We start from the raw sequence: 22,600 nt of genomic DNA on the forward strand, positions 1-22,600 counted from the left end.
ACTCCTTCCTGGAACGAAGGAATGCGGACTGTGAAATAGGTGAAGGGTAGCAGCTGGGACAGAAAGGCAGTGCCTGCTCTGCTCGGGTCATCCTGGGGTTTCTGTTGTAACAAATGGGAAAAAGAAAAACTTGTGGGCTGAGGGTCTTTAGGAGCAGCAGTGGATCAAGGGCAGCCGGCAGCTCGGGGGCACAGCAAAATCCTGTGGGACTCGTACCTCACGAGCCTTCAGCACTCTCCAGGTGAGATGAGGAGGAAGGCGGTTCAGAGGCGGCAGGGCCTTCCCAGAGTCGGAGAGGCCAGGCGAAGCCAGCAGGGAACAGAAAAAGACAACCCCCGGGGGGTGTTCTGCCTTCTGTTTTACAGTCCTCTCGGCTAGGAGGGGTAAGGGCGTGGTAGGGGGTACGAGTTGCCTACACTCCCACCCTTTCCCCCCCCCATCTAGCTAAGGAGGCAGTAGAAAGGTCAACTCGCTGCAGGGTGGGAGTGGGTCAGCCCCAGGTCTGTACCCCTGAGGTCACCGGCTGACACACAGGCCTGCCTCCTCCCCCCCGAAGGCACCGCCCGGCAGACGGCAGGAAGGGGTTAAACACGCCCGCCCGTCATCCTGTGTCCTGTTACTGCTGAGGCAGACTTGCCTGGCCAGCTGAACAACTTTCCTCCGGAGAGTGCTGGCCGGCAGGAGTCGGAGAGGCAGCCGCCTGAGAGGCTGAGCTGCAACCTGCTGGGGACTCTACTGTCCTTCAGAGGGCCCTGTGCCTCTGGTCGAGGGTGGGGCTCCCGAGACCAGGGTCTATGGTGGATGGCTCTGGAGCTGCTCCTGAGGCTGTACCATCCCCCACAAGTCAGAGGTTCACTGCAGAGCCTGCTGGGGCTGGGGTGAGGGAGCCCACACTGGAGGTAAGCTCCCTCCCGCGCCGCGGTGGTGCCCTGCATGAGGGCGGGGGCTAGAGTGGGCTCAGTCAGGATTTAGTCTCTCTCCCAGGCTCGAGAAAAGGCAAGGCAGGGCAGTGGAGGAGGACCTGGAGGCTTCTTACCTGTAACCCTTCCTACCTTCCTGGTCCCTCCAGAAAGGGACGCAGGGCCATCCGGAGGTTCTCAGTGGCGTTCCCCTCAGATCCTGGCATATCTCCGTATTTGCACCTCTAACCTTAGGGTGGCCCCTTAGTCCACTCCAGTGCGCCCCTGAACACAGCCAACTCAGGTCTGATGAAGCCAGACAGCCTAAGGTTAGCTACCATCCAGTCCCACATCCCTCTAGCAGCAAGAAGGACACTGCCACTCCCCCATTGCTCACTCTGGGCTTGATGGGGACAGAAGATGGGGAGGGGTGCTGGCTGGTGGGGATGCACACATACTTTGGCAAATTCGTGTGTGATTGGTTCTTTTTATCTCTCTGAACCTCCACCCTGGGGATGCCATCTGCTTCCTCAGTGCTGACTTTTAGGAATTTCTCCATCCCCCACCCAGCCACCCTTCTGGACTTGTGTCCTGAGAAGTCCCTCCACTCCAATTCCTCCTTGAGGACCCGTGTGGAGGAGGGAGTCTATACTCTATGCCCCCACCCCCAGACCAACCTATGCCCTCTCTCTTACTAGTACCCTCCTGCCTCCTTTCCATCTCTAAAGTGGCCTCCCCAGGTCCTGGCTGCTCAGCACCCTTCCCTCCACCTGGCAGGGTCTGGCTCAAGGTCACTGCAGTAATTCCATACCCGCTGCCGCTGCCGCACCGTCTTATCGGCAGCTGGGTTTGTGTTTCACTCCCTTTTATTCCTGGGCATATTGTGTTCGATAAAACCTTCTGCTTGTAACACCGCTGGCAGGGCTCCCAGCCGCTCCTCCCGCCTTCCTTTCCTCTCAGCTTCAGCTTCACTCCTGCTTCGGACCCTACCCTGCCCCTCATGCTCCTTACTATGTCCCTACTATGTTAAACTCCTTAAGAGTAGAGGAACGGCTGGGGTGGAGGTTCAGGCATCTCCTTTTGTTTCTGGTCCCTTCCTTTCCCAGGCTCCAGCAAAGGTGTGTAAGCAATGTCAATGTCCACCTTGTTCCTAGGAGAAAAATCCAGGTTTGACCATGGTGCCTACACAGAGGGTCCCTTCCCATGAAGGCTGGTTGTACCCACCCCGGCAAAGTGAGAAGGCCTGGGAAGCCAGGCCCAGGTAGGGCTCTGGTAGAGTCAGGAGGTCTGACCTGACTGGTTCTGCCAATTCCAGCAGCCCAGCAGGGAGGAGCAAGTACACCAGGGCAGGCTGCACTCACAATTATTCCCCATCTTGACTCTGCCACTGCCAGCCCGCCCTCCCACTGGGGAGGTGAACACAGGTCTGAGTCACTAGCGAGGGGGAGGGCAGGAGTTAAACAAGTTGTGGCTGTGGCCATTCTCACAGAAGGCCAGCTGGACAGAGAGACACAAGGTAGGCAGCCCTACGGGCCAGGGGGGGCAGTTTCCACAGACTCCCATCCCTCGGCCCAAGACTGGGACCCCCAGGTACTCAGAACGGAGGTGATTATTCCCTTGCAGCACAGGAAGGACAAACTTCCTGTACACAACCTTCACACCTATCCTTCAGGAGGCTGGGACAGCTGGCCCGCCAGAGGGCGATCGGGGAGGGGAGATCTCTGTGGTAGTAGGGGGCTTTCATGGAGAAAGTGGAGGCTCTGCCGACCCAGCTTCTGTGTGTGTGTGTGTGTGTGCGCGCGCGCGCGCGTGTGTGCGCACATATATTCGTGTGTAAAACTATATTAGTGCCATGACTATGGCAGGAGGCTCCTACTTTGAGTCTCTGACAAGGCCTTGGTGGACTCTTATGCCTCCTGAGGCTGTGGGAAGACATGGGGCTGATTGTCCCTTTGAGTCTGCCTCTATTGAGCTGTCAGGTCTGCTGCGTGCCTAGGGCCTTGGTAGTTTGCTTGAATTGCCCCTGTCTTCAGGGAACTTCCGTTCTGGCTGAAAAGGTGGTTCTGAGACAAGTAATCAGATTAAATTAATTAGCTAACTAAGCGACAGGGACAGTAAGTGTTGAATTAGTCTCAAGGAGACTTGGGTATTTCAGTTTTACCCCTGCCACCTACATGCCCTTTGCCGTAGGCGGTCACCATGGCACTCCGTGTGTCTGTGGCGGAGGCCAGGGGGTGTGCCCCAGTACTCACAGATTCCCCACTTTGCTGGTTGCTTCCCTCTCCTCACTCTTCCCTTTGCGTCTCATCTCCAGCTCAGCGCCACCTCCTATAGGAAGTTGCCCACTATTTTCCCTGCTTGTGCGTCCTTTACCCCTGCACATGCCCACACTGGGCCGTGATCATACCCTTTCACTGGGCCGTGGGTATTCTACAAGCACATCGCGGGACTTGGGGAGAGACCCTCAGGAAATAAGTGTTGCGAGAATTAAATTATGAAAAATGGCCATAGGAGAAGAGAGAATAAAGGGCTAAGCTGGAAAGGTCACAGCGCAAATGGCGGAGGAGAAAAGCATGAGCAAGGCGGGAGAGTGACATTCCTGGTGGTCACTGGGTGATCCTTGAAGCCACACATTCAGGTGGAGGGAGCTCTGTGACCGCAAAGGAATCGTGGACAGATTCTGAGTCCCACTGTCCCCATATGTGACTAGATATAGGGATTTCAACATCTTGGTCTGATGGTCGTATAGACGAGAATGCCAAACAGGGTCCATTGAATACTGAATACGGCAGGAAAGATAAAAGTGTCGGCCAAAAGCTTTCACTGTCAGCAGGGACGGTCTGGCCAGGCCATACTCGATGAGGAAACGAACAGTGAGGGAGCCACTGATCCTGAATCCCAGGTCCTCTTTTTCCCAGCCCCATGTGGAACCCAAGGACACAGCCGCCCTGCTGAAAGCAAGGCGGCCCATCCTTCGAGACCGTGACCTCAAGACGGTGGCCCTCAGCCCTCTACCTCCGGCGGGGACGGGGGCTGCCCACCTCCAAGTCCCCAACCATGACAACTTCTGCGCTCCGCCGCCAGGTGAAGAACATTGTTCACAACTACTCAGAGGCTGAGGTCAAGGTGCGCGAGGCCACCAGCAATGACCCCTGGGGCCCACCCAGTTCCCTCATGTCAGAGATTGCTGACCTGACCTTCAACACAGTGGCCTTTGCTGAGGTCATGGGCATGCTGTGGCGGAGGCTCAATGACAGCGGTAAGAACTGGCGACATGTATACAAGGCTCTGACACTGCTGGACTACCTGCTCAAGACGGGCTCGGAGCGTGTGGCCCACCAATGCCGTGAGAACCTCTACACCATCCAGACACTCAAGGACTTCCAGTACATTGACCGTGATGGCAAGGACCAAGGCGTCAACGTTCGGGAGAAGGTCAAGCAGGTGATGGCTCTGCTCAAAGATGAGGAGCGCCTGCGGCAAGAGCGAACCCACGCTCTCAAGACCAAAGAGAGAATGGCCCTGGAAGGCATGGGCATTGGCAGCGGGCAGCTGGGCTTCAGCCGAAGATCTCGGGGCTCCCCCTCGTCCTACACCTGTGAGTAGACCCTAACAGTATGACTGGAGAGGGTGGGTAGCCCAGCCACAGTCCTGGCTCTGTAGCCAGGAACAATAAATGACAGATAGTTCCTATCTCAGAAAGGAAGTTGGGAGGACCCATCCAGATAAAGAATGTAACGTGGTAGCCCGCACGCCTTTAATCCCAGCACTCGGGAGGCAGAGGTAGTCGGATCTCTGTGAGTTCGAGGCCAGCCTGGTCTACAAGAGCTAGCTCCAGGACGGGCTCCAAAACCACAGAGAAACCCTGTCTCAAAAAACCAAAAAAAAAAAAAAAAAGAATGTAACGTGGAAAGCACAATGCCTGCACATAGTAGGTGCTTAGTGATGCAAATGAACTAATGACATCATCAGTTGTTTGCCCCATTAGTTAGCTGTTGAGAGGGCGGCGTGGAGGTCGAAATGCAGGCTCTGGACTTGCTTTGGTTTGGTTTGGTTTTTCGAGACAGGGTTTCTCTGTAGCTTTGGAGCCTGTCCTGGAACTAGCTCTTGTAGACCAGGCTGGCCTCGAACTCACAGAGATCCGACTACCTTTGCCTCCCAAGTGCTGGATTAAAGGCGTGCGCCACCACCTAAGGCTAAGGCTCTGGACTCACATACGATTCATTCTGTTCCTTCCAAGCTGCGTGGCTTGGGCAACCAGCTCTCTGTAGAGCAGAGGTCCACTTCTCTCCCTCTATTGTTTGATCTGAGAACTGAAGGAGACAAGGCCAAGAATGCCCTTGACCCTTTTACTCAGACACCTGACTTTCTGTAAACCCCCACCACTCAAGAGTCCTTGTCCTTGAAAACAAGGGTGGCTGATGATGAAACATTCTGATGGCTTGCCACAGTGGTGGAGGCCTTTGTGACCCGGGGAATACCAGAACGGCCCTCCTCTATAAAGCCCATGATGGCCTACTTGGGCTCCGAGGCTGTGATTTTCTTTGATTGGCAGATCCCTTCCTCCTAATCCCTGTGGCCCCAAGCAGGCTACGGTCCTATTGGAAGAGTTCAAGAGCTGAAGTCAGGGACCTGCATTAAGTCCTGACTTAGGACCATGGCCAGGCACCCCCTGCGTTGTCTACTCCTTGACAAGGGGCCCTGGCATCTGCCTTAGCAGTGCAGTGGAAAATCCATAATGGGTGTCCAGTGTGCTGCCTGTCTCACTGGCGCCTGAATAGCCAGTCTCCTTTGGCTCACCCTCTGTGAGCCCCAGCTTCTGGGCAGGCAGAGGAGTGTGGGGCCCATGGGGACAGGTGTGCTCACGGGAGCCACACTTGTTACAGCTGCGTCCTCATCCCCGCGCTATGCCTCAGACCTGGAGCAGGCACGGCCCCAGACGTCTGGAGAAGAAGAGCTGCAGCTGCAGCTGGCCTTGGCCATGAGCCGTGAGGAGGCTGAAAAGGTGAGACCTGGGTCTGTACAGGGTGTCTGTGGAGGAAGGAAAGAGGTCTGGTACTCACTAGCCTCCGCTTGGGCTCTCCACCCTGGACCTGGAGACCCTCTCTAGTTCCCAAGGCGGCACAGGGCACGTCGATGTGCCTGATCTGTCCCAGTCACGGACTCCAACTTTTGGTGGTTCTCAAGCAGGACTCAGAAGACGTGGTGTGTAGTTGGGGGTCTGTGGTGTACCTTTGGGGCCTGCTCCTCTCTTTGTGCTTAGGAGAGGTGTGTGCTGACATGTTCTGAGAAAACACGGGGACTATTGCTCCCTCTATCAACTGTCCTTCCTCCGATATCTCCACATCTTTGCCATGACTTCTATGGACTGACCAGGCTGGAAACATTCATGCCTCTTCCATGGGTGGGCTAGAGAGGTTGTCAGGGTACCTAGAAGAAAAAGATAGGTGAGACCCGAGTCTGCACAGGGTGGCTGTGGAGGAAGCAAGAAGTTTGGGGCTCACTAGCCTCCACTTGGGAGGCTGATTCTTAAGTTGCATCTCAGACCCACAGCAGGGAGACAGCCACCCTTTCAAGGCCCAGCCCCTTGAGCAAGGGGCATCTCTGTCTCCATGACTCTGCCTAGGCAGGACTGTGCTAGCCCTGGGGTGGGAGCACTGGGCCAAGTTCATCCCTGTCTTCCTCCCTCACAGCCAGTCCCCCCAGCCTCCCACAGGGATGAAGACCTTCAGCTGCAGCTGGCTCTGAGCCTGAGCCGGCAGGAGCATGAGAAGGTAGTATAGGGGCAAACTCGCCCAGGCCACAGGTGCCTACCACGATTCGGTGACGGTGACGGCATTGGTGGCAGATCAAGGGGCACTAATCAGCTTCTCTGCTGCGCTAATTTGGGTGTCTCCCACCTGCTCTCTGCTGACCCCCAATCCCTTGCTCATGCCCTACCTGTCCCTCCTGCAGGGGGTGAGGTCCTGGAAGGAAGATGACTCTCCAGTGGCGAATGGCGCTGAACCTGCTGGCCATCTGCGGCGGGACAGAGAGCCTGGGAGAGAAGAGAGAAAGGAGGAGGAGAAGCTGAAAACTAGTCAGGTAGACAATGGGCTGAGGAGCGCCGCTCAACCAGGACTGGATGTAGCCGAGTTGGCATCAGTACAATGTGCAGAGCAGAGCTTGCTGCAAGCACTAAGTGGGAAATGAAGGTGGCGGGAAGCGAAATGGCCTATCAGAGTCATGATGGAGAAGCCTTGCACTTCCTGCCACTGAATGACTTGGGACGTATGACTGGCCTCAGTTTCCCTTTTTGCACAGTGGGTGTTTTGGACAGTTCCAGCTCTCACACCGTAGGATCACGTGATACTGTGGGTCTGGATTAGGAGCTGGTTCAAGCGCATGGTGCTGAAAATAGGTTCCCCGGGAAGGGGAGCAGGTGGCCACTGAAAGCAAGATAATTTTCCCAGGTTACTCATTCTGTCCCTGGGGTGCCTCTCTCTTCTTCCTCTCTTGTGTCTGTGGTGGCCAGTTTCTCTTGAGTACTAGGCTAGGGAAATAGACTCATTCCGCCCCCTCATAAAAAAAAAAAATCTATCTGTCTAGAGTACCCCTTTCTGGTGGCCCGGGATCTAGCATAGCTCTGCCTCTCTCTGACTGTGTAACTATATGACTCTGGGCAAACCCTTTCCTCTCTCTGGGCTTCAGCTAGTTGGCTCATCTGTCACATAGGTACATTACCTACCTCACAGGGGTGTTATGAGATGGGACACTGGATGGACGAGGAAGCGTTTTATAAATGGGAAATGCTGATCAGAGGTGAGGGGTCATTAAAAGATGCCTGTGCAATGAAGAAAGGAGGGGAATGAGCTGGCGTCGAGTCAGGCCTCCCCTCCCTCTCAGCCCCACCCACTTCTGAGCCATGGTTGCCTCTCCCCTCCACAGTCCTCCATCCTGGACTTGGCGGACATCTTCGCACCTGCCCCAGCCCTGCCTTCCACACACTGCTCTGCTGACCCATGGGACATCCCAGGTGGGCATGCAGGGCTTCAAGAGGCCCCCCTCAGACTGGCCTCTAGGAGCCTCCTCCTTCCAGCCACCTATTGGCAAATCACTTCCTCTCTTTAACTGAGGATCAGTGTGCTGCCTCAGGGAGAGGGCCTTGCTGTAAGGGGGGCGTATCTGCAGATCTTAGCTCCTGAGAAGCTCTACAGAGGGCCTGGTTGCCCTCACTGACTAGCCAAGCCCTGATGAGGCCAATACTCCCAGGTTTGGGGGTCCAAGTTCCTGGTCTTATTTGTTAAACATGGACTTGAGAGTACCACTGGCTCCCAAGTGAGTATCCCACTTGTGAAGTGGGTACCACACCACCCAACCTGGGCTGGGCAAATGAGAAGGGCCCTGGACAAAGGGTATGGGAGTGTTGGGATAATGTCAGTGCTATCTCCCTCTCCTCTCCAGGTCTCAGGCCTAACACTGAGCCAAGTGGCTCTTCCTGGGGACCTTCGGCAGACCCCTGGTCTCCAGTTCCCTCTGGACATGCCCTGTCCCGAAGCCAGCCTTGGGATTTGCTTCCTACTCTTTCCTCTTCCGAGCCCTGGGGCAGGACCCCAGTGCTGCCTGCCGGATCCCCCATGGCAGATCCCTGGGCACCAAGCTCCCCCAACCACAAACTCCCCAGCACTGGAACAGACCCTTGGGGGGCCTCTCTGGAGACTTCTGACGCCTCTGGTAAGTGGAAGGCACATGGGTGAGAAGCTGGGTCCCCTTCCCTCCAGTACCGAGGACAGTCTATGGTGAGAAGGCCGTATCTCAGACCCATCTCTACCCTTTTCTCTGGCTCACTCTATTTCCCTCTTTCTTCCGATTAGCTCTAGGTGGTGCTTCGTCCTTCGACCCATTTGCCAAACCTGTAGAATCCACAGAGCAGAAGGAGAGCCTGGACGGTGCCCAGGCCCTCGCCCTGGGGAAGTCTAGCAGTCCTGTGGGTAAGAGGCCCTGGGATACAGCTGTTTGGTCTAGGGGGGACTCAAAGGGCACCTCTGCCCTCTTCCTTCCCCACCGCCGAACTGATCACCTTTCTTTCAGAACTAGACCCATTTGGAGACACCAGTCCCAGTTGCAAGCAAAATGGCATGAAGGACTCTGAAGCCCTTGACCTGGGTGTTCTAGGGGAGGCGCTACAGTCAGGAAAGGAGGTGCGCCCCTGCCGGACTCCGGAGTCCTTCCTGGGCCCCTCTGCCTCTTCTTTGGTCAACCTGGACTCACTAGTCAAGACACCCCTGGCTGCAAGGACCCGGAACCCCTTCCTGACAGGTAGAACCCTGGCCTGGCGTCTGGGACTCCGTTTGGCCGTGCCACTCCCGCCGTTGCAAAGCCTCTTATCCTCTGTTCTCTCGCCCGCAGGTCTGGGTGCTCCGTCCCCTACTAACCCGTTTGGCGCGGGCGAGCAGGGCAGGCCGACCCTGAACCAGATGCGCACCGGCTCGCCCGCGCTGGGTCTGCCAATGGGACCCGTCGGGGCGCCCTTGGGCTCCATGACCTACAGCGCCTCCCTGCCCCTCCCGCTCAGTAGCGTGCCGGTCGGAGCGACCCTCCCCGCCTCGATCAGCGTCTTCCCGCAAGCCGGAGCCTTCGCCACGCCGCCCGCGACCCTGCCTCAGCCGCTGCTGCCCACGTCCGGCCCGGCGGGACCTCTGCCCCCGCAGGCTGGCACCAATCCCTTCCTTTGAGACCCTTCGGCGCCTGCGCGCGAGGCCACGCCTCCTCGAGGGCGGTCGTGCAGGTTGAGCATTGATCCTGGCTCCTGAGGACCCCTGACAGATCCTAAACGAGCTAGGGATTGACATCTAGGGGACGGAGACTACACCCGCCTAATAAAGACTGGAATCTACGTCCTCAGCTCTTACCAAGTGGACTTTTTGAGGGGTGTGGCAGCTGGGTCTGGACCACAGCACTGATTACCAGCGGAGGCGGAAACTACTTGATAGTCTGAATTCCCTCAGAACCCTCTCAATCTCCCATTCCCATCTTATGTCGGCCTGGTGCCTTCCTTCCCTACGCTCTCACTCATTCAGGCCTCCATCCGCTGTCACACATGGGCTACCCCGCTAGCCAGGGGTAACAGCATTTACTCATTCCTTGATGGGCGATGTACCTTAGGCAGAGAATTTCATGTAATCATATTGCAAGGCACCTCCGCAGTTATATTGTTACTCAGGACTTCAGCGTTTGTAGGGCCCTACCCAAGCTGAGCATGCAGTGCTCCTTGTCCAAAACTGGGTTAAGAATTTCAAAACACAGTTGGATGGATATGGTGGTGACACATACCTGTCGTCCCGGCACTTGAAGGAGGCTGAGGCATGAGGATACTGAGTTCAAGGCCAGCCTGGGCTCATTTTCTTTTTTCTTTTAAAATTAAGACAAGAGAAGGAGAACAATAAACTAAGGGCCCAGCCCTCCCAAGTGAGGTGGCATAGGTCTTTCTTACTACTTCTGCCTAATAGCTAGCTGAAGCTTTGAGGGGTACAGTAGTATGCTCACAAAACTGGAGTGATGTGTGGCAGGAATTCAGAGTCAGACAGTCCGGCTGTCTGTGCCGGATCAGGTTTAATTCAGTCCAAGACTGACTGTCTTGGACAAAATGCTGGGCTCACCCAGGGGGAACCAAGGAGGTCTAAACCCACATCTTCCGGGAGCTAGGACGGCAGCAAGGTAGACACACCAATAACACTGGATAGGCTGCGGCATAGCCAGCCACGGGAAGCCCCCTTATCTTATATCTGACTTTATCATCTTAAATCCCACCCTGCCCCTGCCCCTTTCACCAGGGCTGAAGGGAGCCACCTTGACCCCCAGAGGTCTGGCCCTCTGGAGGGTTGTTGCAACATGTAGAAAACCAAACACGGGCTGGCCCTGAGCTTCTGGGGGTTACCATGGTTATCCATGTGCACCTGGGACTTAGGGCCTGACCTATCAGGCAACCTGATGCTGGTCCCACTCTCTTTGGGGTCACAGACTGTACCTGGGTTTCCTCAGCCTGAAGCACCACCGCTGGTGGAGGTGGCACAATAGCCTGCCCTTCCTGGGTACATGGGCAGGAACTATTCTGCTCATAGGGAGGGAGGCCACAAGACTGCTTGCTGCCAGTAGGAAGGGCAAGGGCAGCTGCTGGGAGGTCAGCTGGGCCTGCCAAGCTCTGCTCCGGGGCCGAACTTAATGATAATCGCTTGGTAATGAGTGGTTAGGCGCTCCTGAGTAAATGACTTTACCTCTGTCTATGCCTCTGTTTCCTTACTTGCAAGAGTTCCTTGTGGGTTTACTATGCAGATGCTCCCAGACCAGTGACTCTTCATCCCCTTCTGTCTTCTGCCCCACCCAAACCCTGAAGGGTCAGTGTGCTTCGTGGCTCTGGGGTTCTGATACTCCCCCATAGCTCTGCCCCTCCACCCCCGGAGCCCCGAAGAACAGGTTGGTGGCCTTGCTTCCTGGAGCTACCAGGCTCGCCTTCCTCCCCAAGGCTGGCCCTCTGCTCTGCCCTGTCTGGGGCACTCCCCATTCCCAGCATTCTTTCCTCATGGCTCAGTTCTCACCCCAGTTCCATATTAACTCCCTGGCTCGGACCTCTCATCCACCTTCATGATGCCATCACCCCAAATCCTTGGCACTCATGACAGGGCTCTTGCCCTCCCTTGGGCACGGCTCTTCCGGCAATGAAGGGTGTGACCCAGGGCACTGTCCACCCCCCCACCCCTGTATGTTGCCCTCACATTCAGACTCAGGGTCAGGAGCCCTGTCTCTCCTCTAGGTCTTCAGATCAATTCCTTCCAGCCAGCTCCTGCCCACCAATATACAGCCTCCTTCACCTCATCCCTCTTGAAATCAAACCCATTGTTTTTCCTCTTTCCCTTTCCTAGCTGGGGCTTGAGGGGCTGCCTGCTCTTTGCCCAGTGTCACCCAGACAACCCTCATCAGCAGAAGGTCCAGCTTACTAAATCCAGAGGACATTTGTCTTTTCTCTTTAGGCATTTTATTCTGTTCTTCTGCAGTGTGCATGCATGTGTGTGGTGTGTGTACGCACGCACACGTGCACACATGGCACAGCACATGTATGTGGATGGATGCCAGAAGACAGCCTAAGAGTCATTTCTCAGGTACCTTCCACCTTTTGAGACAGGGTTCCTTTTCATTCATTTACTTATTTTATTAAGTGTATTGGTGTTTTGACTGCTTATGTCTGTGCACCACATGCATAAATTGAAGACAGTTGTGAGCTACCATATGGATGCTGGGAATTGAACCTGGGTCCTCTGGAAGAAGAGCCAGTATTGTCAACCATCAGGCCATCTCTCCAGCCCAGGATGTGGTTTCTTATTGGCCTGGAACTTTGCTAAGTAGACCAGGCTAGGGCAAAGAACTCAAGGGATCCATCTAGCTCTGCCTTCGCCTCCCCGTTGCTGGGATCACAAGCACAATGCTGCTCTTTTTGTTTAGCTTTTTATGGGTTCTGGGGTTGGAACTCAGGTCCTCGAGTGCTTTATTGACTGAGCCACCCCTCCCCCGTGTTCCCCCCTCTCCCACAGCTCCTGCTTCAGACAAAATCTTTCTTTGAAGCTCACGTTGGCCTTGAACTCATGCTCTCTGTGTCTCGGCTTAGGAGGCCAAGGGGAGAAGATGGAAGCAGAGACACAAGAAAAGATATTACCACACCCAGTTGCTTTTTAGATCCCTGTGGCTCTGCTTCCGGGATGCAAATGTCTTTGGCAGTATGCATGGGCCCCACTGTGTACTCAGCTCTCTGCTCCCAATATGCTATTTTCTCAATGGCTGGCTGCGCAGAAGAACCTTTCTTTTTTTTTTTTTTTTTTTTTTTTTTTTTTGGTTTTTCGAGACAGGGTTTCTCTGTGGTTTTGGAGCCTGTCCTGGAACTAGCTCTTGTAGACCAGGCTGGTCTCGAACTCACAGAGATCCGCCTGCCTCTGCCTCCCGAGTGCTGGGATTAAAGGCGTGCGCCACCACCGCCCGGCAGAACCTTTCCTTTCTAGTCATCAAACCTTGCCACCTCCATTCTACTTGGACGTCTCAAAGGCATTCAGACCGATAGGCCCAAAATGACCTCATGACCTCCTCTGTCTCCATACTCTTCAGAGAAAGGCTTCACCCTGTATGTTGACTCTGACACCCTCTCGTCTCTGTAACTTTACCCCACCCCTGGCAAGCCTCCTGTCTCCCCTGGGTGCTGCCATGACCTCGCTACCCCTGCTTCCACTCTTTCTCCTTTCCAGTGTGTTCCCTACCAGAGAGACCTGGAGCACAGACCTAAGGGGCTGCTCTCCTGATTTCAGCCCCTCAACAGCTTTCTTCTGTCATCAAAACTCCCTTTCTCCCCCGAAGATGTGACTGTGCACCGGATCACCTGTGTAGCTTGTACGAGATCCTGGGTTCCATCCCTAGCAATCCCCCTTTCTCAGACTCTACCTGGTCCGACCCTTCCCTAACCTCCTTTGTCAGCTTGACACCAAACTAGAGTCATTTTGGGAGCAGGAACCTCAAATGAGAAAACGCACCATAGGCTTGTCCTCACCAGATTGGCTTGTGGGCAAGCCTGTGGTTCATTTTCTTGATTGATGTTTGAGGGACCGGTTCACTATGGGCAATGCCACTCCTGAGGGGTTGGTGGTCCCGGGTGCTGTAAAAATACAGGCTGAGCAATCTATGAAGAGCAAGCCAGTAATCAGTGTTCCTCTATGGCTTCTGCTATGGTTCTTGTCTCCTGCTTTGAATTCCAGCCCTGATGGGCTGGCTGCTTTTGTGTGTCAACTTGACACAAGCTGGAGTCATCAGAGGAAGGAGCCTCAGTTGAGGAAATGCCTCCTTGCTGTAAGGCATTTTCTCATTTAGTGATCAATGGGGGAGGGCCCAGCCCACGGTGGGTGGCGCCATTCCTGGGCCACTGGTCCTGGGTTCTAGAAGAAGGTGGGCTGAGCAAGTCAGGGGAAGCAAGCCAGCAAACAGTTCCCCTCCAAGGCCTCTGCATCAGCTCCTGTCTCCAGGATCCTGCTGTGTTTGAGTTCCTGTCCTGACTTCCCTCAGTGATGAACAACAATGCTGAAGCCAAATAAACGCTTTCTTCCCCAACTTGCCTTTTTGCAATGGTTTTTCATCACAGCAATAGAAACCCAATTAAACCAGCTCCTGTCTGCCTCCATCACCTGTCTTTTGACTCGCCGCCCTCCAGCCATGCTGGGCGGCCTTCTGCTGTTCTCCAGTCCCAACTCCTTCCCACAGGATCCTTAAGCCTTCTGTGCCTCCTGCTACTTCTCTCACCCACTGCGAGGTCTCTCTCATTCTTTATAGTTACCGCATAAGTAGGACTTCCTCTCCTTGGCAGAGCTTTCCTGCTTGTCCCGTCTACCAGATCAAGCCTCTTGCTAGATTATACCCACTCAAGGTGCTTGTCACAGTGTGTGACTGAATATTTACTGGCTACAGACTGTGAATAAAGGCTAAGGAGCACACTGGTGTCCAGCGCCTGGTAGAGAGCAGTGGACACGACCTTGGCTAAATAAAGCCAAATGAAGCAAGTGGATAGGGTATGCAATAGGACGTATTGGCTCAGCGTCATCTTCCAGGGAAAGATTCCTGCAGTGGGTGGGTTCTAGGTTGGACCTTGAGATTGGCAGCCTGAACCAAGCAAATTTTGCTGCCTGAGCAAATCCTTCGGTTGGAGTCTCATTTCTCGCTTGTGAAAGGGGCAAGGGTTACGCACAATAATAGGATTCTCTGAGATCTCACGCCCTCCCAAGGGCGAGGGTAATTTTTCCCGCCACTCATTTTATTCCAACGTTTAGGCGCGGAAGCTGAAGGAGCTTCAAAAGCACGGCAGGTCTGTATTTCTGCGCTCTACCGCCGGGCGGCGCTCGGAGACCAGCCACAGTGCCCGAGACTTGGCGAGGATCGGGCTCTGGGTCCGCCCCTCGCAACTACCGCCCGAACTGGAGCAGCAATACTGGGAGTGTGGGCCTGACTGGGCCCTAGCCGCCGCCGGGTCTCCCTGCGTGGGGCTGAGCCTCGCCGCTCGCTGCAGGTATGAGCAGGTCACTACAACATGCCTTGCGCCTGTGGGGCTCGCGATCGTCTCTCAGGCACAGGTCTGTGGTGTCTGCTGAGATCCTTCTGCATGCCTGGCCCTCCCCAACACCATCTGTTCCTTGGTTCCAGCAGGAAGGCTTCCTTTCTTTGCCTCCCCTTATCTGCTACCGGGCTAGCTCTGGGTCTACCCTAACATACCACCTCTAGGAAGCCTTTCTAGAATGCTATGCTGTCCAAAGCTGCCCCGGAAGCACCATGCGCTGTCATAGCCTTAGGTCGCTGCCACTGGCCTGTTATCATTTAGCTGTGTTCCTAGGGCCACTCTCTCAGGCTGAACTCCCTGAGACAAGCCTATTTGATTCTCTGGGTGCTCTGTGGGTGTGGATAGTACAAGACCTGGTCCCACAGAGTGTCCTGTACTCTGTTTTTGGTTGTTGTGGGTTAGCCATCCCTGCCTACTTCTGGTTGTCCTTCGCCTGGCCCAGTCCCAGACCTAACTCCTTTTGACCTGTCCAGACACTGGCAGTAGCCACTCCCTTTTACAGGTCACTGACATGCATGCTAGGGATGCCTGCAGTGCAACCACCCCAGGGAGGGGCCCTGCATGGGTGACAGAACCCAGCTGGAAGGACCATTCTACTCACTGTGACCCGCTGTGACCTCACAGATAGCCTACCTACCGCCAGGTCTGAGAAGCTGGGGGAGCCTAACCTGGCAGGGAGCCCCCAATGAGCCACCTTTCCTCACCACCCCCAAAACATAAGGGGGAGCACAAAGGCCACGGTCTCCCCCGTGGTTCAGAAAGGTGGGCTGGGCTGAGAGTAGGAGTTCCTGAGGCTGGGAGGAGTTGAGCTGATTGGGGTGGGCAAGGGAGAAGCAGTCCCCATTTATATGACCTCTCTGCCTACCCTAGGGGTACCTCCTCCCGGGACAAGGACCGAAGTGCTACAGTTAGTAATTCAGTGTCCATGCCTGCTGGAGGAAAGGCTAGCCGGACCAACTGTCCTCCGCCCACACCTCAAAAGGCCCCCAACCGTCTAATCCATGAGAAGTCACCCTACCTCCTGCAGCATGCCTACAACCCGGTGGACTGGTGAGTTCTGTTGGACTGGTAAGGGCCCAAGCTCCTCTGAGATTCCCAAGGCTGCCAAGTGATGCCTCTTCCTGTTGGACTTAGGTACCCTTGGGGACAGGAAGCCTTCGACAAGGCCAAAAAGGAAAACAAGCCAATTTTCCTCTCAGGTATACACCCACCTTTCCTAATATGGGGTTCGGCGACAGGCAGCAGGTCGGGGGAGGTCTTCTGGGTTCCAGCGACCCTTTCCTGCCCTCATGTCCCTCTTCCGTCCTAGTGGGGTACTCCACCTGCCACTGGTGTCATATGATGGAGGAGGAGTCCTTCCAGAATGAAGAGATCGGGCACTTGCTCAATGAGGACTTTGTCAGTGTGAAAGTGGACCGAGAAGAGCGGCCAGATGTGGACAAAGTGTATATGACTTTCGTGCAGGTGCGCCATCTCTGGTGGCAGTCTCCTCACACCTGTGTATGACCGCTCTCCTGACCCTTGACCCTCTGTCTTTCAGGCCACCAGCAGCGGAGGGGGCTGGCCGATGAATGTGTGGCTGACCCCCAGCCTCCAGCCATTTGTCGGGGGCACCTACTTCCCACCAGAGGATGGTTTGACTCGAGTCGGCTTCCGAACAGTGTTGATGAGAATCCGCGAGCAGGTTGGTGGATATCAGGGAGGGGAGGGACCATGGAGGCTGAGGCCCATGCTGACCTCCAGCTGTGTGTTCACCTCCGGTAGTGGAAACAGAACAAGAACACCCTTCTGGAAAACAGCGAGCGTGTCACCACAGCCCTTCTGGCCCGATCTGAGATCACTATGGGTGACCGACAACTGCCGCCCTCGGCTTCCACCATGAACAGCCGCTGCTTCCAGCAACTGGATGAAGGCTATGATGAGGAGTATGGCGGATTTGCTGAGGCCCCCAAATTTCCCACACCTGGTCAGTGACCTCTGACCTATGTCACGACTGTCTTGGCTTAGATAAGCGACCCAGTGACCCTGGTCTGTCTTGTGTGGCTGAGCGACTCAGTACCTTTCTGGTCCCCAGTAGACCAATGATAACCTGACCTCTGACTAGGCAGTGACCTGTGTCCTCTGAGTGGAGAGTGGAAGTTTCCCCCATTCAGCCTGACAGAGACGGATGGACCAGAGACTGCCTGACTTTCTCACCCTCCTCTTCCTGTTCCACAGTGATCCTGAGCTTCTTGTTCTCCTATTGGCTCAGTCACCGGGTCACCCAGGATGGCTCTCGGGCTCAGCAGATGGCCTTGCATACCCTGAAAATGATGGCCAACGGGGGCATCCGGGACCATGTGGGGCAGGTGAGTGGGAGGCCAGGTTCCTTGGAGAGACAGCAGGGCTGGTGACAGAGGCTGAGATCAACCTAGCCCTACGTCCTGCCTGGCACAGGGTTTCCACCGGTACTCCACAGACCGCCAGTGGCACATCCCCCACTTCGAGAAGATGCTCTATGACCAGGCTCAGCTATCGGTGGTCTATTCCCAGGCCTTCCAGGTGACTTTTGCCCCTAACTTCAACCCTGGCTACCAATCCCAAAGCCTTCCAGGTAACTGTGGCTTCCTCCTAATTTCAACCCATAATTCCGTCTCACATCCTGGATACCCGGGCTTCCCTCCCCTCACTTTCCTGGGTGACTATCCTCTATTGAATCTGAGCCGCCCCAGTGACTTCTGTTTACAGCCTCCCATCCCCTACAGATCTCTGGTGATGAATTCTACTCTGATGTGGCCAAAGGCATCTTGCAGTATGTGAGCCGGAGTCTGAGCCATCGGGTGCGTGTGCACTGAGGCGGGGGGTGGGGGGGGTGGGGGGGGACACGACCTTGCTGCGGGAGGGCTTTGGATGGTGACCAGACAACTCTCCTGTCCCCACAGTCCGGAGGTTTCTACAGTGCCGAGGATGCTGATTCTCCTCCAGAGCGGGGCATGAAGCCAAAAGAGGGTGCGTTCTACGTGTGGACAGTCAAAGAGGTCCAACAGCTGCTCCCAGAGCCTGTGGGAGGCGCCAGCGAGCCACTGACCTCGGGCCAGCTCCTAATGAAGCATTATGGACTCAGTGAGGCAGGCAATATCAGCTCCACTCAGGTGAGGACTTCCGGGGACACAGGAGGAGGACCCCAGGCCCACCAACTGCGTGGGTTCCTTCTGACTAAGGCTGTTTTTCTCAGGACCCCAAGGGGGAGCTGCACGGCCAGAATGTTCTAACGGTGCGGTATTCGCTGGAGCTGACTGCAGCCCGCTTTGGCCTAGAGGTAGAAGCCGTGAGCACATTGCTCAACGCGGGGCTGGAGAAGCTCTTCCAGGCCCGGAAACATCGACCAAAAGCACACCTGGACAGCAAGATGCTAGCCGCCTGGAACGGTGGGGTGGCCCTCTCTAAGGCCTGATCCTATTTGCTAAGGCCTGATCCTATTTGCTAAGCCCCTTCTATCAGCGCATTCTTTCCCCCCAGGTGTCTTTATTTTGAATTAGAAAGGAATAGATGCAGATTTACAGTCCAAATAATCTGCCTGGGCTTGGCCCTTGGAGCCTCGGGTGGGTGGGTGTCCCTGGAGAGATCTTGTTGCCCTCTTACCACCCCTGGCCTCTCTTCCCTCCAGGCCTGATGGTGTCTGGCTTTGCTGTGACGGGGGCTGTCCTGGGCATGGATAAGCTGGTCACTCAGGCCACCAATGGCGCCAAATTCCTCAAGCGGCACATGTTTGATGTGGCCAGTGGCCGCCTGAAACGGACATGTTATGCAGGCACCGGGGGAACAGTGGAGCACAGGTAGGGGGCTGGGTAGGCCAAGGGGGCCATCTTATGTGATTCCAAGCCCTGTTCTTCCCCTTCAATTGCCTGATCAGTCGCTACTCTGCCGTGCGCACACTCAATACTCCTGGACCCCTTGATTCTTTCGGGAAACGGGCTAACTGTAGCCTCAAGAGAGGTGGATGTTGAGGATTGACCGAGAGAAGGCATGACGAGTGTCCTGTCTGCTTATTCCTGGGCTAGCCCTCAGACTTCTCCTTCTCTCCCGTACCCCTAGTAACCCACCCTGCTGGGGCTTCCTGGAGGACTATGCCTTCGTGGTGCGGGGCCTGCTGGACCTGTATGAGGCCTCACAGGAGAGCTCATGGCTCGAGTGGGCTCTGCGCCTGCAGGACACACAGGACAGGCTCTTCTGGGATTCCCGAGGTGGTGGCTACTTCTGCAGTGAGGCTGAGCTGGGAGCGGACCTGCCCCTCCGTCTAAAGGATGGTCAGTGTGGCTGTGGGCCAGTCCTTGGTCCTAGTCAGGGTTGGGCATCTCCTGAGGGGGGGTTCCTCACTTCATGTCTTTATTCTATGTGACTTTGGTAGTCACCTGATATTTCTGAGCCTGCTTCTTAATATTCACACGAGTGTAGTAGCAGTCTTTCCCCAGGGTCAATGGAGAGGTGGGTCTAGCTGTCCTGTGAGCATGCAGTGGTCTTTGAAAGCCACGGATTCATTTGTTAAACAAGAATGCCTTGGTCTCTGCCTGCAGGGAGTTTGCAGTGTGTGGTAGGAACTGAAGACTGGTAACCAGCAAAAGTATAAAATGTAACACACCCCCAAGAGCGTTGAGCTCGCAGAAGGCCTGTGGGACAGCTGTCAACCAGGAGGAGCTGTGTGGTCAGGGAGGCACTTAGGAGAGAGTTTAGGCAGAAGGGAGAGTCCGAGAGAGCCCTAGGAGGATAGGCCGAGTGATGGAAGACCCAGAGACTGGGAGTGGTGTGGGAGGAGGCTGCGGATGCTGGGGTAAGGAAGTGAGGGCTCAGGAGTGGAAGAGGGTTCTGACCTGCTCTGGCTTGAGTGGAAAGAAGTCACTCTGACAGTGGTAGAGAAGATTAGGAACACAGAAATCAGGGTGACCCGTCAAGAGGACTGGTGTTTAGTTTTGGTGGCACTGCTGAAAGCAGCCAGGGGTAGCACCTGAAGAGGGGGACACGGGTAGCACCTGAAGAGGGGGACACGGAGGGATTGGGGCCTGTTCGGGCAGCAGCCCAGAAGGGTGTGTAGATGGATTAGAAGACGTGAAGAAGTTGAGTGCCTCCCAGTCCCCTTGGCAGGATAGAGGGGTCTGTAAAAAAAAAAAAAAAAAAGAAAAATAGCCAGGCCGTGGTGGCACATGCCTTTAATCGCAGCACTTGGGAGGCAGAGGCAGGTGGATTTCTGTAAGTTAGATACCAGCTTGGTCTACAGATACAGAGTGAGTTCTAGGATAGCCAGGACTGTTTCACAGAGAAACCCAATCTCATAAAACAAAACAAAACAAAAAATGAACAAACAAGCAAGCAGCGATCAGACCAACAAGGCATGTACTTCTTTAGACTACCCCTGAACTTCATAACCCAGATTCAGTCTCAGGGCAGAGTCCTGAAACTCAGTGACCATCCCCCTTATGCCACCTCCTGTCCCTTGCAGACCAGGATGGTGCAGAGCCCAGTGCCAACTCTGTGTCTGCCCACAACTTGCTTCGGTTGCATGGCTTCACTGGCCACAAGGATTGGATGGACAAGTGTGTGTGCCTGTTGACGGCCTTCTCGGAGCGCATGCGCCGCGTCCCGGTGGCATTGCCTGAAATGGTCCGTGCCCTCTCAGCTCAACAGCAGACTCTCAAGCAGGTAGGGAGGTAGGGAGGTAGGGAGGTATGTGGACTGAGACCCAGGCCAGGAGGGCAGCGGGGTATGGGAGCCATGAGTGGAGCTCACTAACGTGTGTAGGTGCTTACAAGGTCGGGGGTCTTCTATCTGTGGAGCGGAGGTGTCTGTAGAAGAGTAGTGTCAGAGGAGATGCCTCTGGGCCAGGGACATGCCTGTGAGGTCTTGTCACTGGGCTGTCTTGAGTATAAAGGCAAAAATGAAGGGGCTAGAGCCGGGTGATGGTGGCGCACGCCTTTAATCCCAGCACTCGGGAGGCAGAGGCAGGCGGATCTCTGTGAGTTCGAGACCAGCCTGGTCTACAGAGCTAGTTCCAGGACAGGCTCCAAAGCCACAGAGATACCCTGTCTCGAAAAAAAAAAAATGAAGAGGCTAAATATGGGTTCCTGGTGGCTGGGTGGCTGGTGAAGTGTTTCTCTGTAAGGCTCTACATGGTGGTCTGATTAATTCTGTTTCTTTGTGCTTTATTGCTGTGTCAACTCTTTAGTGTACACCACACACACACACACACACACACACACACACACACACACACACATTTTTCTGGCTTGTGGCCTGGTGTGGGTCAGAGTGTTTTGCCTCAGGTTTGCCTATGAATACTTGTGTCTGTGTGTGCATATGTGTGCAAGTATGTTCTTGTGTATTTATATGTGTGGCATCCACTTTCTTTGGGCATCTGCTGTGCAAGTATATAACTATTCTATGCTTCTTGGTATATTGTGTGCCATCCAGTGTATCAAGTCTTCCGAATACCCTCCCCCCAGATCTGTATATCCAGCACAATGTATGACATTGCTACTTGTGTGCCTTCCTGTGTGTGTGTCTGTGTGTCAGTGTGTGGTTTACGTGTTTCTGTTTGCCAAGCATTAAATCTGATGAATCCTCCTGGTGGCTGAGGTGAGTCCTTTCCCTTCTTAGGGACAGTGGGTGGGTGGAGGAAGGACGGGGAGGTTCTGGCAGATCTGGGGCCTAGCTTCTCCCTTTCTGACACTGGATGTCTTTCCTGTACTGGCCAGATTGTGGTCTGTGGAGATCCTCAGGCCAAGGACACCAAGGCCCTGATACAGTGCGTCCATTCCATCTACCTCCCTAACAAGGTACACATCCCTGCAAAGTTGGGTTCACCCTCTGCCTCCCTTTGTTGCATCTCCCTACTCGGCTGGCTCCCGACATCCTGCCTTTTGGAGGCTTGGGGGAGAGGTCATGTCCCACTGGGCTCTGCAATGACTAGTTCCTACTCCCGGGTGACACACTTTGCTCTGCCACTGCCCCAGGTGCTGATTCTGGCCGATGGAGACCCATCGAGCTTCCTGTCCCGACAACTGCCCTTCCTGAGCACCCTTCGACGAGTAGAAGACCGGGCCACAGTCTACGTTTTTGAAAACCAAGCCTGTTCCATGCCTATCACTGAGCCCTGTGAACTACGGAAGCTACTACACCAGTAACTGCCCAGAACCCTTTGAGCTGGGCCAGAAGACAGAAATTTCCAGCTGATCAGAGACTTAGGCCTTGCAAGACTATCCCCTACAGCCACCACTGGGAACCCTGCCACCAGGTGATGACAGCCATTCTTGTAGCTCCCCCATGGGCACCGGCTTACCACGAAATAAACCTAACAGTGTCCCGTGGTGACCTTGAGACCCTAGCTTCTCTTGCTCTGGCCTGGGACATTCTTCTGCCTCCCCAGCTACCTCCTTTGTCTCCTCTCATTGCCCCTTCACCTTCCGTGGGTCACTAGCCTGATCTTGCCTCTGTCTGTGATTAAGAAGCTTGAATGTAACTGAGTCAGTGGACCAAAACCAAGTACAGGAACCAGAGTGAATACAAGGTGAATACTGGCCCAGGAAGGGAGGCCCCTGTTAGGAAGTGGCCTGCC

General features: G+C 55.1%; 2 protein-coding genes across 6 annotated transcripts; both read left to right on the forward strand.

Annotated features, from left to right (window-relative positions):
- Positions 1-91: 91 nt before the first annotated feature.
- Positions 92-10,351, forward strand: Epn3 (epsin 3). Of its 3 annotated transcripts, none has more exons than XM_041665695.1 (10): positions 92-241; positions 3,818-4,497; positions 5,786-5,904; positions 6,593-6,673; positions 6,855-6,983; positions 7,827-7,914; positions 8,343-8,612; positions 8,753-8,869; positions 8,970-9,197; positions 9,288-10,351. In XM_041665695.1, exons 2-10 carry the CDS (start codon positions 3,957-3,959, stop codon positions 9,611-9,613), a joined length of 1,899 nt encoding a protein of 632 aa, XP_041521629.1. In that variant the 5' UTR covers positions 92-241; positions 3,818-3,956; the 3' UTR covers positions 9,614-10,351. The 3 variants fall into 3 exon arrangements, with proteins under 3 accessions (XP_041521629.1, XP_041521627.1, XP_041521630.1); XM_041665693.1 differs by lacking the exon at positions 92-241 and adding an exon at positions 612-899; XM_041665696.1 differs by lacking the exon at positions 92-241 and adding an exon at positions 2,294-2,415.
- A 4,513-nt stretch (positions 10,352-14,864) lies between these two features.
- Positions 14,865-22,419, forward strand: Spata20 (spermatogenesis associated 20). 3 transcript variants are annotated; one of them, XM_041665042.1, is made up of 17 exons: positions 14,902-14,967; positions 15,518-15,658; positions 15,886-16,065; positions 16,150-16,214; positions 16,325-16,479; positions 16,556-16,699; positions 16,780-16,981; positions 17,233-17,363; positions 17,452-17,556; positions 17,760-17,834; positions 17,937-18,146; positions 18,230-18,422; positions 18,662-18,830; positions 19,090-19,301; positions 20,489-20,688; positions 21,741-21,821; positions 21,999-22,419. In XM_041665042.1, the coding sequence occupies exons 3-17, from the start codon at positions 15,941-15,943 to the stop codon at positions 22,167-22,169; spliced, it is 2,238 nt and encodes a 745-aa protein (XP_041520976.1). In that variant the 5' UTR covers positions 14,902-14,967; positions 15,518-15,658; positions 15,886-15,940; the 3' UTR covers positions 22,170-22,419. The 3 variants fall into 3 exon arrangements, with proteins under 3 accessions (XP_041520974.1, XP_041520977.1, XP_041520976.1); XM_041665040.1 differs by lacking the exon at positions 15,518-15,658 and having other exon boundaries at positions 14,865-14,967; XM_041665043.1 differs by lacking the exons at positions 15,518-15,658; positions 21,741-21,821 and having other exon boundaries at positions 14,865-14,967.
- Positions 22,420-22,600: the final 181 nt, after the last annotated feature.

The sequence above is a fragment of the Microtus oregoni genome, unplaced genomic scaffold, assembly GCF_018167655.1.
Source record: "Microtus oregoni isolate MIOR12 unplaced genomic scaffold, Mior012 000015F_ref0000493, whole genome shotgun sequence".
Taxonomy (NCBI): domain Eukaryota; kingdom Metazoa; phylum Chordata; class Mammalia; order Rodentia; family Cricetidae; genus Microtus; species Microtus oregoni.